The sequence below is a fragment of the Balaenoptera ricei genome, chromosome 13 (genome assembly GCF_028023285.1).
Source record: "Balaenoptera ricei isolate mBalRic1 chromosome 13, mBalRic1.hap2, whole genome shotgun sequence".
Taxonomy (NCBI): Eukaryota; Metazoa; Chordata; class Mammalia; order Artiodactyla; family Balaenopteridae; genus Balaenoptera; species Balaenoptera ricei.
The window spans coordinates 101,111,031-101,124,742 of record NC_082651.1 but is presented as its reverse complement, the minus strand read 5'-3'; the positions used below and the strand labels follow the sequence as shown (position 1 = coordinate 101,124,742).

The window sequence follows — 13,712 nt, the reverse complement described above, 5'->3', positions numbered from 1 at the left end:
CCAGGGGCTTCCCTGGTGGCGCAGTGGTTGAGAATCTGCCTGCCAATGCAGGGGACACGGGTTCGAGCCCTGGTCTGGGAGGATCCCACATGCCGCGGAGCAACTAGGCCCGTGAGCCACAACTACTGAGCCTGCGCGTTTGGAGTCTGTGCTCTGCAACAAGAGAGGCTGTGACAGTGAGAGGCCCGCGCACCGTGATGAAGAGTGGCCCCCGCTTGCCACAACTAGAGAAAGCCCTCGCACAGAAACGAAGACCCAACACAGCAAAAAAATATATAAATAAATAAATAAGTCAGGAGCTCTTTAAAAAAAAAAAAGAAAAGAAACGGGATTCCAGAGCCTGTGCTAAGAGCCTCCACACCGGCGGGGCACGGGATACCCCACCCTCCCCGACACTGGGCTTTGCACTGCAGCAGGGCAGCAAAAGAGTAGCAGGCAGCTCCTGATTCGGAAGAAAGAGACTGTAACTTAACTGCCTGTTCTCAGGGCACCACCCTCTGCCCAGCTCACATAAAGTACACAGAAATGTTGTTGCATAAACATATGCAGTTACAGGCCAATTACAAAAACAAGTACTATAGTGGAGAAAACACTATAATTAAGGTGAGTGCAAAAGATTATGGGGGCACAAAAGACAGAACATTTAGTGTTGGCTCAGAGGGTGGGGAAGACGTGTGGTTGTCTGGGTAGTGTGTAAATGTTACTTTAAATTCTTTACGCAATTGCTGAGCTTTTAAAATGCTTCCAACAGCTTGTAATGAAGCTCAAGGTCATATATTTTGAATTACCATTATTAAAATTTTAAAGTTGGACTTACCAGTGCAGGGCTAAGAGCACAGATGACACTATAAAAATCTAGAAGCCAGAGTTATAAAACTTATTAGGAAGCCTGTAAAGATGATCTTAATCAAGCCCCCTCATCTTCCCGCAGAATCAGGGCTCAGAGAAAGCTGTCCCTGTCCACAGTACCCGTCACCGGAGCACGTGACTCCAGGCCGCTGCCCTCTGTGTGCTTCCTTTCTTACTGAACTCAAGGTAAACTCTTAAAAATTCAAAAACAAAAACAAAAAAATGTGGTAAAATTGGAAAGGAAAAAGCGAAAGCTCGCCTCCGGGGTAAAGTTAAGGATCCTCCCTTCTCACTTCCAGAAACCGCCCTGGATCCAGCCTCACCAGAAACCCAGCTCTTCCTGATGCTTCCTTAACAGGAGCAGTAAGTTCCTGTAGTCATTAAAGGAGGGGGAAGGATGGGGAGGGGTCGGGGGGAGGGGGGAGACAGGAGGGGGGAAGGGAGGGAGGGGAGGAGGAGGGGCAGGAGGGGGAAGGGGGAGAAATGGAGGCTCAGTCTGGAGTGGGGCTGGGAACCTGAATTTCTAACAAACGCCTCCGGTGATTCTGAGGGTGGCCAAAGACAGGACCTGCAGGCAGAGGGGGCACATGAGCAAAGCTGTCCTCAGTCAAAATACAAATACAGAACAATGGAGTTGACACATTAAAAAAAAAAAAAAGCTTACAAAGGAAAAGAGCCATCGGGGAAAGAAGGCAGCTGTGTTGCCAGCCCCTGGGGGATGTCGGCCTTCTCAGTGACTGCTGAGAGAGGGCCGGCCACCCTGGCGCTCACCCATCTACGCGACAAATCGGGGAGAAGCAACACGCAGAGAGATTCTGCAGGGAAAGCACGGCGCGGAAGCACACCAACCCCTGCAACGGGAACGCCCTGCCCCGGGCTCTGCCTGAGCTTCCCGCTGGACCAGAGGAGCACAGCCTCCCGGGAGAGCCCACCTCGTCACAAAGGAGAGCTCAGGGAGGGAAGACCCCGGAAGTGCCCGTCCCGCTGCAAACACAGGCAGGGCAGAATCAAAGGCACAGAAAACAAAGCAGCTCATGGGACAGAGAAAGGCCGGCAACTGTGACAGGTCCTCAAAGCTTCACAGAAACAGCCGAGCTGAATTAAGCAGCACTGACTCAGGTGCGGGGCGCTTTCTAGGGATTAACAGTTGCCAGGGAGGAGCTGATGGCCTGAGGCAAAGCTGGGGCGGGGCCCAGAAACCCTACCAGCCACCCCTCCCTCCCCAGGCAGGGCGGAGCTCCGGAGGGCGGGGCTTCAGAGCTGGGCTGAGGTCACGTGACGCCACTGTCCCTGTCACAGCTGGCACTGCAGGTGCTTCGGGGCAGGGGCGGCACCTCCTCCCACAGGGGCATCAGCCGTGGGGGCGCCACAGCAAGCGTCCAGGACGGGCCCTCGCCCAGCCGAGCTTTACGGTTCACGGCACGTGCAAGCGAGGAGGACGCGGGGGAGGGGAGCCGGGGGCTTAGTGGTCCTCCTGCCGCATTTCAGCAGGGCCCCCGGGAGAAACCGCGTGGCTGCTCAGAGCCGACCCCTCCGTTTGGAATTGGGGCCAACAGCACCCGCCCTGCCCACTGAGGGCGCAGCGGACACCACCCGCCTGCACTCCCTGTCCGGCCCTCAGTCCCCCGTGGCTCACAGGCCAGGACCCCCATCATTATCTTTCTCTCTCACCAGCTCACAGCTGGAGGCGGCTGGGAGCACGTCCCAGGAGGGGAATGACAGACACCCAGCACACAGCACTGCAGACGGGGACACACACGACACCGCTGACGGGAGAGGACACAGAGGGGAAGGCCCTGTCCACCCTCACTGCCGGGAAGCAAGCCGGAGACAGGGCAAGGGAGACAGGGGCAGTCAGCGAGAAGGCCCTCGCCATTTTAAAACGCAGGTGGTAATGGTGTGATAACAATAACACTGTGGGAAACCAGAGGGACAACCAGACTTCCTCTGCAGACAGAAGGAAATAGGGAGGCTGTGCTCCCCTCCCACAGGGCGTCCTCTCCCGGGGGCAGGTGCCTCTGGAAACACGTGGCACACGTGGGAGGAAGCATGTGGCACACACGTAGGGAACCACGCACATCACATGCGAGACCTGTGTCTCACGTACGAGAGAAACACATGTCACGTGTGGGAGGAAACATATTATATGTGAGGGGAAGCACTGTCACGTGTGAGAGGAACACACACGTGACATGAGCAGAACAGGCACGCATGTTTGAGGTGAAACATGCACGCCGAGCGTGAGGGCTGTTTCCGGCGGCACAGGTGTCCACGCACGCGGCCTGGCCCTCCTGCTCCCTCTCGCCTCTCCCTTCTCCCTGGGCTCCCTCCCCGAGAATGAGCCAAAGTACTATGAAAACACAGGCCCACCGGCAAGTGACACAATCATCGCAGACTGAAGGCCTCAGCTCAGACGCCCCCTTCTCTGTGATACTGGCTCTGATGCCACCAGGAAGAAATAGGTGTCCTTCCGGCCACGTGCCACTCTGCCTGGACCTCTCTCCTCAGTGTCACTGCAATTATCTGCACGTCTATGTCACCGCATCATTGGAAGCTGAACTTAGGGCACAAATGTATCTGTTCCTTCTGTGAGTCTCACACGTAACACAGTGAGAGGAATCAGAGTCCTGTCACCACACTAAATACGCGTTGCTGAGCAAATGAATGAATGAGTGAGTGAGTGAGTGAATGAATGACTGTCCCAACAAGGCCACGTACCTTTCCCAGAAACAGAAAAGGAAACACCAGCAGGTCAGAAACACTCTTTCATTCCCATCGTCTGGATTCACAGCCAAAAGACCACCACAGGTGAAGAGTGTAAGAGAAAGTTATAAACCTCAGCCTCCGCCCTTTAATTCAACCGTGGCCAGAAAAAAATAACTGAAGCCAGAGGCTACAAGCCTGAATCAGCAGCTTAAGGAGGGCTTTGAAAGGAAAGAGCCGGCAGAGGACACAGTGGCTCTGCACCTAGCACTCAAGGAGCCTTACACACTGGAGGATGTGGCAGAGGTTACCAAGAGTTACGCACTTGTTACCATTAACTACCGAACTTTTCTGGACCTTACCATTGGAAAGTTGGATTTCTAAGACTGATTTTTAAGAAGAACCAAAGTCTCTCACCTAATATGACAATGTTTCTTTCACTAGGCCCACAGACCGACGGCCCGTATTCTAAAAGCCGGGACTGTTCCCGTAGAGAGTACATTTGATAAACAGGCATATGGAACCGTAAACTGCGTTTGTCAGGAGGCTGACGTCCCCTCTGGCTTAGATAATTACAATCCGCTATGACAGGGCCACATAAGAGGTGCTCCCTGACACTGGTTAGCGATGCAGATGCTTGGGCCCGCCCCCGAGATTATCTTGCTTCACAAAGGATTTCAGGAAGATTAAAGCACTTTATGTCATTTGGGGCTGATCCTTTCTTACTATCGTAACCAAATGGTATACAGTTTTGCCTGATAAAACCAGGTACAATGTAACTTATTAATGCCTTACACTACCTCATTTTGTTTTTAATTCACGTGTTTCTGTCAGCTTTTAATATTTTCTAGAAAAAATGTATAAGCATCCCTCATTAAATAATAATAACAATTTCTTTCTTTTCTTAAGAAGTTTAAAAACTGATGTTCAGGAATCCCCTGGTGGTCCAGTAGTTAGGACTCTGAGCGTTCACCACTGAGGGTGTGGGTTCAATCACTGGCTGGGGAACTAACATCCTGAAAGCCGCGCGGCACGGCCAAAAAAAATAAAAATAAAAACTGATGTTCTACCAAGAAGGTCAATGGTACAGGCCCGGAGCTGGGTGGAACTGAAACCCAAGTAGATGAGAAAAAGGCAGTTAGTCGTCCACCTGGCTCTGTCCCCAGGCCTCTAACACCTCCCCCATCACAAACTGCGCCCATCCATCCCCAGAGGAAGCAGCTGTGCCTCCTGTCACCAGCTCCCTGTGCTGTCACCTGGTTAGCCTTCCCCTCTCCCGGCCAACCAGCACCCCCAGGCTGCACGGTGCCGTCACGGGGTTTACTCTTGCCCTGTGAGACAGCCATGCTAACTATCTTTATAAATAAATCATTCCCATCCGACATTTTCCAGGAGGAAAGTAACACATACACATACACACATGTTCAGAAAACTGGAAATTATAGAGAAACAATTTACATCACATTCACATTCCCTGAAGATAACCATGGCTCAAATTTCGAGCCCTTTTGACCTATTTCTAGTCTTTATTCTATGCAGAGATTCAATTTTGTACTTTATCTACTTTTTTTATAGAGGTATAATTGACATAACATTACATTAGTTTCAGGTGTACAATGGAATGATTCGATATTTGTATATATTGCAAAACAATCTACTTGTTTTTTTTTTTTTTTTTTTACACAATAGTGATCACACAGTATACACAATCTTAACATTTCACAGAATCACCTAAGAATTTTTAGGCTGTAACGCTTGTGAGGAGACTCAGCTTCTCACGCGTGCAGGGAGTGAGCACTATGCCCAGTGGCCGGGCTCAGCCAGGCTAATCACGGGAATCTGCCATCATGGATGGGAGTGCCATAGGGTCCAACCTACTACCTGCACGATGTGATCGCTTCTCGTGCTTTCACCGTTCTTTGCACCAATACGATATTATCCCTTGTATATAAAGCTTTTTTGATGTTTTGAGTGTAAGAATTACGTGTTAAATAATACGAACATTTATTTATGAAGTTCTAGGTGTATACCATCAAATTAGCTGCCATAATGACTATGCCAACATAAAGTCCCTCATCAGCATGGGAGAGTGAGGATTTCACCACACCCCATGTGGCACCGAATACTCTTGGACAGCGATTTTAACACCATTCCCCCCCCAGTGACAACAGTAACTGGATGGGGGCTGCACCACGTGACACCGCCTGATGTGCATTTCCCCAAGATCAAAGGCAGTGCACATCTCCACAACATCCACGGCACCTGTGGACAGCCCTACCTCTAGTTGAGGATGAGGAAGACGAAGCCCGGCAAGGTTAATCCATTCGCTCAAGGTCACGCTTCTGTGTCAAGCCGTGGACTGAACCTCAACCTTGTGAGTATCCAACAGCCTTTCCACTATAGTGGCCAGGACAGCACATGGGTCACACCCTGTATATCTCCCTGGACCGACTGGCAGCGACAGCCTGGAACTCTATGCTGCGATGGGATTATGGCCTCGTCCAGGCTCAGCTAGAGAAAGTGCTGTGAGCCATCAGAGCAGTCGACCACGGGCTGGGGTCAAAGGGGTAATGCTGACCTCGTACCCTGCGTTGCTTCTCAACCACTTACACGGTGAATCCTACACACACACAAAACCAAAACACGAAACTACGGCAGTAATGCTACACAGAATAAGTTTAAATTATTTAATTCAATCATCACATACAGTTGGCTATGTAAATCCCAATGAAAGGTTTATTTTGTTTGTGTGGCATTAATTTTCTCAAATGTTGCTTGAAAAATCAAGAATGAAATGGTTATAAAACTAAGAACAGGCTTAGTAATTAACATGTATACATTTGTCAAAAATAGTTACCTGATTATCATATTTTAGAGACTGCGTCCCAACCAGAAACCGAATGGCATCTGTTTCTGCCGTTTGAGGTGTGAGAGCACGTGCCTGTAGGAGGGAAGGAAAATGCACACACATGTATGAAGGTGGATCTAACAGACAGATTAGAAAGGCAGTTGCCTCTTCTACTGCTGATGGAGTAGCAACTGGTACAGAGCGCCTGCAAGGCAATTTAGAACCATGCACGAAGAGCCCTCAACTCTTGTACACTTTGTGACACAACAATTCCACTTCCAAAGTATATCTGGAAACAATTGTAAGTGGGCACAAAAATTAAGCGATAAAGATATAAATTGTTTTTTAACAAAACCATTTTTTATTTTCAACAGTAATTGATTGGTTGAACAAATTATTCTTCAATAACAGAGCAGAAAATGGCTCCCGGTGATGGCAGAACAGGTGGTTTAAGCCAAGCCTCCTGCAGAGCCAGCTGGAAAAACTAAACCAAAAAGCCTGAGTTTGTTTCAAGGCTTCAGAAAGCTGCCACAGTCATGAAATGCAGGCTCCAGGAAAGGAGAGAAGTTAGAGGAGGGCTGACCTCCTACCCACTTTCACCTGGAGGCCCTAGTCCATTTGGCACCGGCGGCTGAGCGGTGAGGCTGACGAGAGCTGCTTCCAGGCTCCCAGAGCCGGGCAAACGGAGCGCAGGGTCCTTGGGGGAGGAGGGGCCAGCAGAGCCCCGAGGCTTTGGGCTGGGACCCTCCCCACCCCGGTCACAGGGCTGGGACCCTCCCCACCCCGGTCACAGGGCTGGGACCCTCCCCACCCCGGTCACAGGCCAGGCGCGAGGGTGAACTAGCGTGAGATGAACCTGCTCAGCCTGGAGCTCCAGGTCACCTCAGCCCTGGAGTGGATCTCAGGTGACCTGAGCCCACGGCGCTCCTGTGCCCGCCCGCCGCCTGCCCCGGACACCTCGCCCAGCCCAGTCTGGAGCTCACTTTTCAAACAGAGGCCGAAGGCTTCTCTCCTCTCTTCTCAAGACTCTGGGAAACCATACAAAAGCAGGAAGGAGAATGAAGAGCGCAAACACAAACTCTGCCTTCAATGAAACGCGGAAACATCTGTAATCCAAACGCGCCCTGAGAACAAAGCCTCGGAGGCGGCGAAGGCCCCAGCTGAGAGAAGACGCTGCAGAGGACGCTGGCAGCGACACCCCAGACACAGGCGGGGGCAACACCAGGAACCGCCCGGAGCGGGTGGCAGAAACAGGTGCCCTGCACACGCTGGGGCAAGAACAAGAGCAGGGCTGGGGACGGGCTGGCATCTCCTCGGGAGCAGCCTGGGCTCCGTGGGGCCGAGTGGGAGGCCGCACAGCGGGGACGCCGGACTCTGCCAGACTCCTTGGCCTCGGGGTAAATGGCAGCTAAAGGGTTTACTCAACAAAGCCCTGAGCTGCAAGAACTCCTGTCGGCCTGGGCGTGGGCCTGGCCCACCTCCACCTACAGAGCCTACAGCGCTGCACGCGAGGGCTCAGCCCTAGACATGATCTTGGCGCCAGCACGGGAGCCCTGCAAGGGCACCACGAGGAGGGACCGGGGAGGGGGACGAGACAAGGGGAAAAGACGTCAGAAGATGCAAGCATTAGGCGGATGCTGCCGCAGAAGAGCCAGAACCCGTGATTATACACACGGACACTCACCTACAAAACTCAATGGAGCAATCACCTCTTCAAAAGCGAGGGAGAAAACCAGAAAAGACTCGAGAGGGAAGGCAAGACAACCCCAGACAACTGAACCTGAGCCGACACAGCTGGAGGAACTGAAAACCAGACCCAATGCTGGAAGGACGCAAAGACAGAAACCCCAACGAATAATGTATGCAATATCTGAAGATACAACAAATCCATAGAATGAAGCTATAAGATGGCTTTGTGCTTAAATCTGTCACTGTTAAAATGCAGTGTCTTCGTACATTGGGTTAGAAGCAGCAGATCCACTGGCTACTTGATCACAGTTATTGTACATCCTATAAAATAATCTTCCACGCTTTGAGAAAAACGGTCCTAGAACTCACCCAAGATTTGATATATTACTTGTCTTACTACTGTAAACAGATTTCCAGTCATCATTTTGCAGAGCAAGTGTCATAGGAACAGCACACCCCAGACCATCTAGAGGCTATGGTAATAGAAACACAAGAACTTAGGCACTTGGCTCAAAGGGATGCAGAACAAGGAAGTGGAAACTCCAGGAGGAGAAACCAGCACCGGGTGCACAGCTAGTACGTACGGCACTAACCAGGCAATCCAGGACACGCACACAAAAATAAGGTAAGGTACTGAACTCAAAATTCAAATTTTCACATGTCGAGCACATGTTGTGCTCGACATGTGACAGAAGGAACTGTTAGCTTTTTCACTTCCTAATTTTTTCTAATCAGATCTTATGTAAATATAACTTTTGCCTTTGGAATTAGGAACCCAGAAAGGGGATGGCTTTAGGGGCATTCTTGTCTTAGACTTGTTTTATATGACAATTTCAGTTTAAAAATTTTATCTGTACTAACCAGAGGAGATATTCATTGTGCTACAAGTCTGGTAAGAAACATGAAATAAATGCTTTGATACCGCTGACGTGAATCCCATTGACATAACTAAGGCCAGCAAAATTGTTCTTCGGACTTTGTGTCTCCAAGTTAGAAAGTTTGAAACATGTTGGCAATTAGAAAAGTAAATAGGGCTTCCCTGGTGGCGCAGTGGTTGGGAGTCTGCCTGCCGATGCAGGGGACACGGGTTCGAGCCCTGGTCTGGGAAGATCCCGCATGCAGCGGAGCGGGTGGGCCCGTGAGCCACAGTTGCTGAGCCTGCGCGTCTGGAGCCTGTGCTCCGCAACAAGAGAGGCCGCGATGATGAGAGGCCCGCGCACCGCGATGAAGAGTGGTCCCCACTTGCCACAACTAGAGAAAGCCCTCGCACAGAAACGAAGACCCAACACAGTCATAAATAAATAAATAAATAAATAAAAGAACGTGAATTTCTTAAAAAAAAAAAAAGAAAAGAAAAGTAAATATTTCTTGAAATTTAAAAAAAAAAAAAATTCAAATTTTTTCTGCGCAAAAATCCTGAAAAGCTGGCTAAACAAGTCATAGAACCCTACTTGAATCAGCAGTCAACAATGTAATTAGAAAAACGAGAAACCTGAGTACAGATTTGGCAAAAGATTGTAATTAACTATATTGGGAGTCTGAAGGAAGACAGGAGAGCATAGAAAAAGCCAAAAATCCTCACGTGCCATGCCATCCTGTCGCCAGGTTATATCGAGAGATAAAAGCAAGAAGGTAAAGACTAGAAGAAACACTTTAAAATGTTGAAAGTGGTTGTTCTCAAGAACTCAGATAAGATGGAAAGGGAGTGCTTAGGGCTGGCTGATTTTAATCAGATTTTCAGCCACTGACTGCTTAAACAACTCGTAAGAATTACTTGTTTTAAAAGTTTTAAATACACAAAAAGAAAAAGAACTAAAATCATGAACACAAGTCAAAACGTTGCAGAAACACGGATGTGCTTGGCATTTTCTCATTTTAAGGGCCCCTCTAGGCCGGTCTTCTGCCTCTTATTTGCACAGTGGTGCCTCATTTTACCCTCCAAGCCTCATCACCTTCAGTCAGTGGTCAATAATCAGATCCCCATCTTCTACGTAAACTGTTCTCCCCAGTGATTTAAACATCACTGACAACCAAACCTCCACTATAACTTACGGTTCTTTTATGTTTACTGCAGTAATGGCTCTTCAAATTCAAGAAAGCCATGGTCCACAGAGCTGTGTAAAGTAAACAAGTGCAAAAATCAGCTCCTTCTTTTAACATAAAAAATAAATTTAAAAAAAAGATAAGGAGATTCAGATAAAATGTTTGATGCCCAAGGCAAGGATCTACTCCGTTGATTTGTCAAAATCCCAGGAAACAACATTTCAGTTACCTCAAAGATCCAACAGTGAAGATCAAAACCTCCGGGTTACTTAGGAGATTACTTAAGGAGATCAAAAAGTTATTAAGTAGCATTGGAAGAAGATGCACACTTTAGGTAGCACAAGGTCAGAGAACCTTCTCTCTCTCCTCTGTGCACCCTCTGGATGCACCATCTGGATGTACCCACAGGTGTACCTTGTTAAGGAGAAAGCAGTTTAACTTTGTGGTTAAGGAGCTTTGAAGTCAGTTTGGGTTTAAAACCTACCTAGGTTAGAATCCCTAGCTAAGCAGCCATAGACCGCAGGAAAAAGAGCATCTACCGATACGATTGCTGTGAGAATTAAGCAGAGTGTTAAGCAGAGTGCCTGACACACAGTCAAGTTCTCAATAACTGGTCGTTAGGGCACCAGTCTGTGTGATAGAGCCAGCTGTCAAGCCCTGTAACAGTTCATGACTCATAGGACACTAAGACACTGCCTTGTGTGGAATTTATCTGTAAGAATTTTGTCTCATTATAATAATCAGAACAACATTTACTGAATGCTTATTATATGCCAAGTAGTGTTCTAAGTGCTTGAATTAAATGTATTAACTCATTTAATTTCATAACAGCCACAAGGGGGAGATGCTCATTTTCCCATTTTACTGACAAGGAAACTGAGGCCCAAGGTCACACCGTAAGTGCTGGAGCCAGGATTTAAACCTCAGGAGTTTCAGTGGTGTCCAGGCTTTTAGTAACTAACACTGCTGCTTCTCTCACTGTACGTTTCTTGAAAGCAGAAATCATGTATGGTTTTAACACACATTAGCTGCACACAATTAAGTATCAAGTACTTATACAGCTATGAACTGTGTTTTTATTTCTCTGTAACTGTCCCTCAGCGCCTCAAGCGTAACAGGTCCTCAAAAGTCATTTGAATAAACAGAAACCAATACCGAGCTGAAACAGGCCCAGCTCAATGCGACCTACCTGCCCTTCTAGCTCATCCCTTACCCCGCTCCCCCCTTCTCCTTCACTCTGTCCACACAGGCTCTCTCCCTGTCCTTCCAGAGTGCCACGTGCATCCCCTAGGAGAGCCACTGCTACACTAGGGGGGTCCACTCATCTCAGCCCTTCGCTGAGCACCAACTGTGCCACGGTCACGGCAAACAGGCACTGGAGAGTACAGGACGAGAAGGAAACAAGAAGCAGGGGAGACAGGTGAAATTCCAGCAGACGTCAGCATTAGGGGAAGCTGGGTGAAGGGGACACAGGAACTTTCCGTGTATCTTCGCAACTCTTAGTGTAGATTTAACATTGTGTCAAAATTAAACGTCCCCCCCCCCAAAAAAAAATGGAGTGCCTGCTTCCAGGAACGCCAATGCTGGAGGAAAGGTACACAAGCAAATACACCGAAGTGAGTGGTGAGAATCAGGCCACAAGGAACGCCCGGGGCTGAGGGGAGACGGCGGGGGCTCCCAAGCCCGGGGGTCGCGGGCAGAACCGCTGCGCCCCCCGTGTGTCACGCAGGCCCCTGGCCCGTCCTGGATGACCACGGCCTCTGGCCCCCGAATCCCCAGTGACCTCGGCTGCACCGGTGTCGCGGGGCCCTCCTGTCACCCACCTGGAACTCCAGGCCGTAGATCACCGGCGCGTCGTCCTCCATGCTGCGGCGGCTCACTCGCCTAAGGCCGGTCCCCGGAGCGGGCGCGCCCCACCTCAGGGCCCATTCATTCCCTCCAGCCCCGGCGGCGCCGACCCGGAACTCTTTCTGGCCCACCCCGGCTTCCGTAGGGCTCACTTCCTGTGTTTTCCTGATGAGTCATCAATGCGCTCCTCGCCGGCGGCCAATGGCGGCAGCGCCGGGCTTGTGCGCATGCTCACTTGGCTCCCATCCGGGCTCTCGGCTCCCATCCGGGCTCTCAGCTCCCAGGCCCCGGAGAGTGGGACCTCGAGGGGAGGCCCGGCCTGGGGACTCCCGCGGGGAGGCGGGGGCGGAGCGGAGCCGGCCCGGCCCGGCCCGGCTCGCAGTTATGGCCGCCCGGCGGTCTGCAGCTCGGGGCCCTCCCTGCTCCATCGCCCCAGAGGGAATGGCTCCCCTGGGGCTGTGACGCTGTCGTTGGACGGCTGGGCGCCGGGACGCATGCTTTGTAGGCACTGTCGTTAAGTTCTTCGCTCCAGCCTTACGGCCAAGGCATCATTCTTACATTTTACAGATGGGCCGCTGCAAATTTCAGTGACAGCTGAGGGCACAGAGGGGTTAAGTTGGGGGGCTAGGGTATGTGCCTGGCCTGTCAGACTCAGGTAGGCCGGGACCAGGATCCTTAAAGTCAGGGACCGGGCTAGTTCATATCTGCAGGCGCCAGGCGGTGTGTGTGGAGTGGCCAAGGGACCGCACTGCCAGGGCTGGGGTGATGCCTGGCATCGAACCACTGGCATTGTTTGGCAGCATTTGCCTCTGTAAGGAGCCTGGTGGGAAGATCTTGGGGTCCCTGGATCTCCAAGGCCTGTCATGCTGGAGAGGTTGCCCCGCTCAGGCAGTACTCCCAAAGTGCCTGCCTTGACATTAGGCAATGCCTTTGGCAGAGAGGAATGACATTGCATGGAGTCCCAAAATCCCCATAGCTGAACCTCCTTCACTAACCTGGGTCCCATAGGTTTCCAGGACCATGCACCTCTCCTCCATCTGTGTGACCATTTAACTTTTCTCTCTTACCTTAATCTTCGTTTCAAATAACGAGGTCTGGAACAGGTATATGAAAAGATGTTTGATACCACTGATCATCAGGGAAATGCAGATGAACCACAATGAGCTATCACCTCACACCTGTTAGAATGGTTGTCATCAAAAAGTTTAAAGATAACAGGCAGGATTGGAGAAAAGGGAACCTTTGTACACTGCTGGTGAGAATGTAAATGGATACATCAACTATGGTAAACAGTATGGAGATTCCTCAAAAAATTAAAAATAGAGCTACCGTATGATCTCACAATCCCACTTTTGAGATCCGAAGAAAATGAAATTCCTATCTTGAAGAGATATCTGCACTCCATGTTCACTGCAGGATTATTTGCAGTAGCTGAGACATGGAAACAACCTAAATTGCGTGTGTGTGTGTGTGTGTGTATATGCACACACTCAGCAAGGGCTCACTGCCCTATGCCCATAGAAGACAATAGTATGGTACCAGCTTTTGAGAAAAGAATGAGCTTTATTGTGAGGTTGACCAGTAAGGAAACGGAAGACAGGTCTCAAGTCTGTCTCCCCAGTCCAACGTTCGGGGTGAAATTTAAGGGGTCAGGGAAATTTCAAACTTGGAAGCTGATTGGTTAGCCTCAAATCAGTCCATATAAACTACCGGTGCTGCTGGAAGCCAGATT

General features: G+C 50.1%; 1 protein-coding gene across 5 annotated transcripts in view; it reads right to left on the bottom strand.

The window, feature by feature from the left end:
• Positions 1–12,106, bottom strand: part of EIPR1 (EARP complex and GARP complex interacting protein 1) — an 88,850-nt gene extending 76,744 nt beyond the window's left edge. Inside the window, exons 1-2 of one of the 5 annotated variants that reach the window (XM_059942302.1) lie at positions 11,956–12,106; positions 6,410–6,493 (exon numbers count right to left, since the gene is read on the bottom strand). In XM_059942302.1, the coding sequence (XP_059798285.1) occupies positions 6,410–6,493; positions 11,956–11,997 (126 nt within the window). In that variant the 5' untranslated portion in view covers positions 11,998–12,106. Of the gene's footprint in view, positions 1–817; positions 837–6,409; positions 6,497–11,955 lie in introns of those variants that run through there. The other 4 variants (XM_059942306.1, XM_059942303.1, XM_059942304.1 and 1 more) reach the window with 4 other exon arrangements.
• Positions 12,107–13,712: the final 1,606 nt, after the last annotated feature.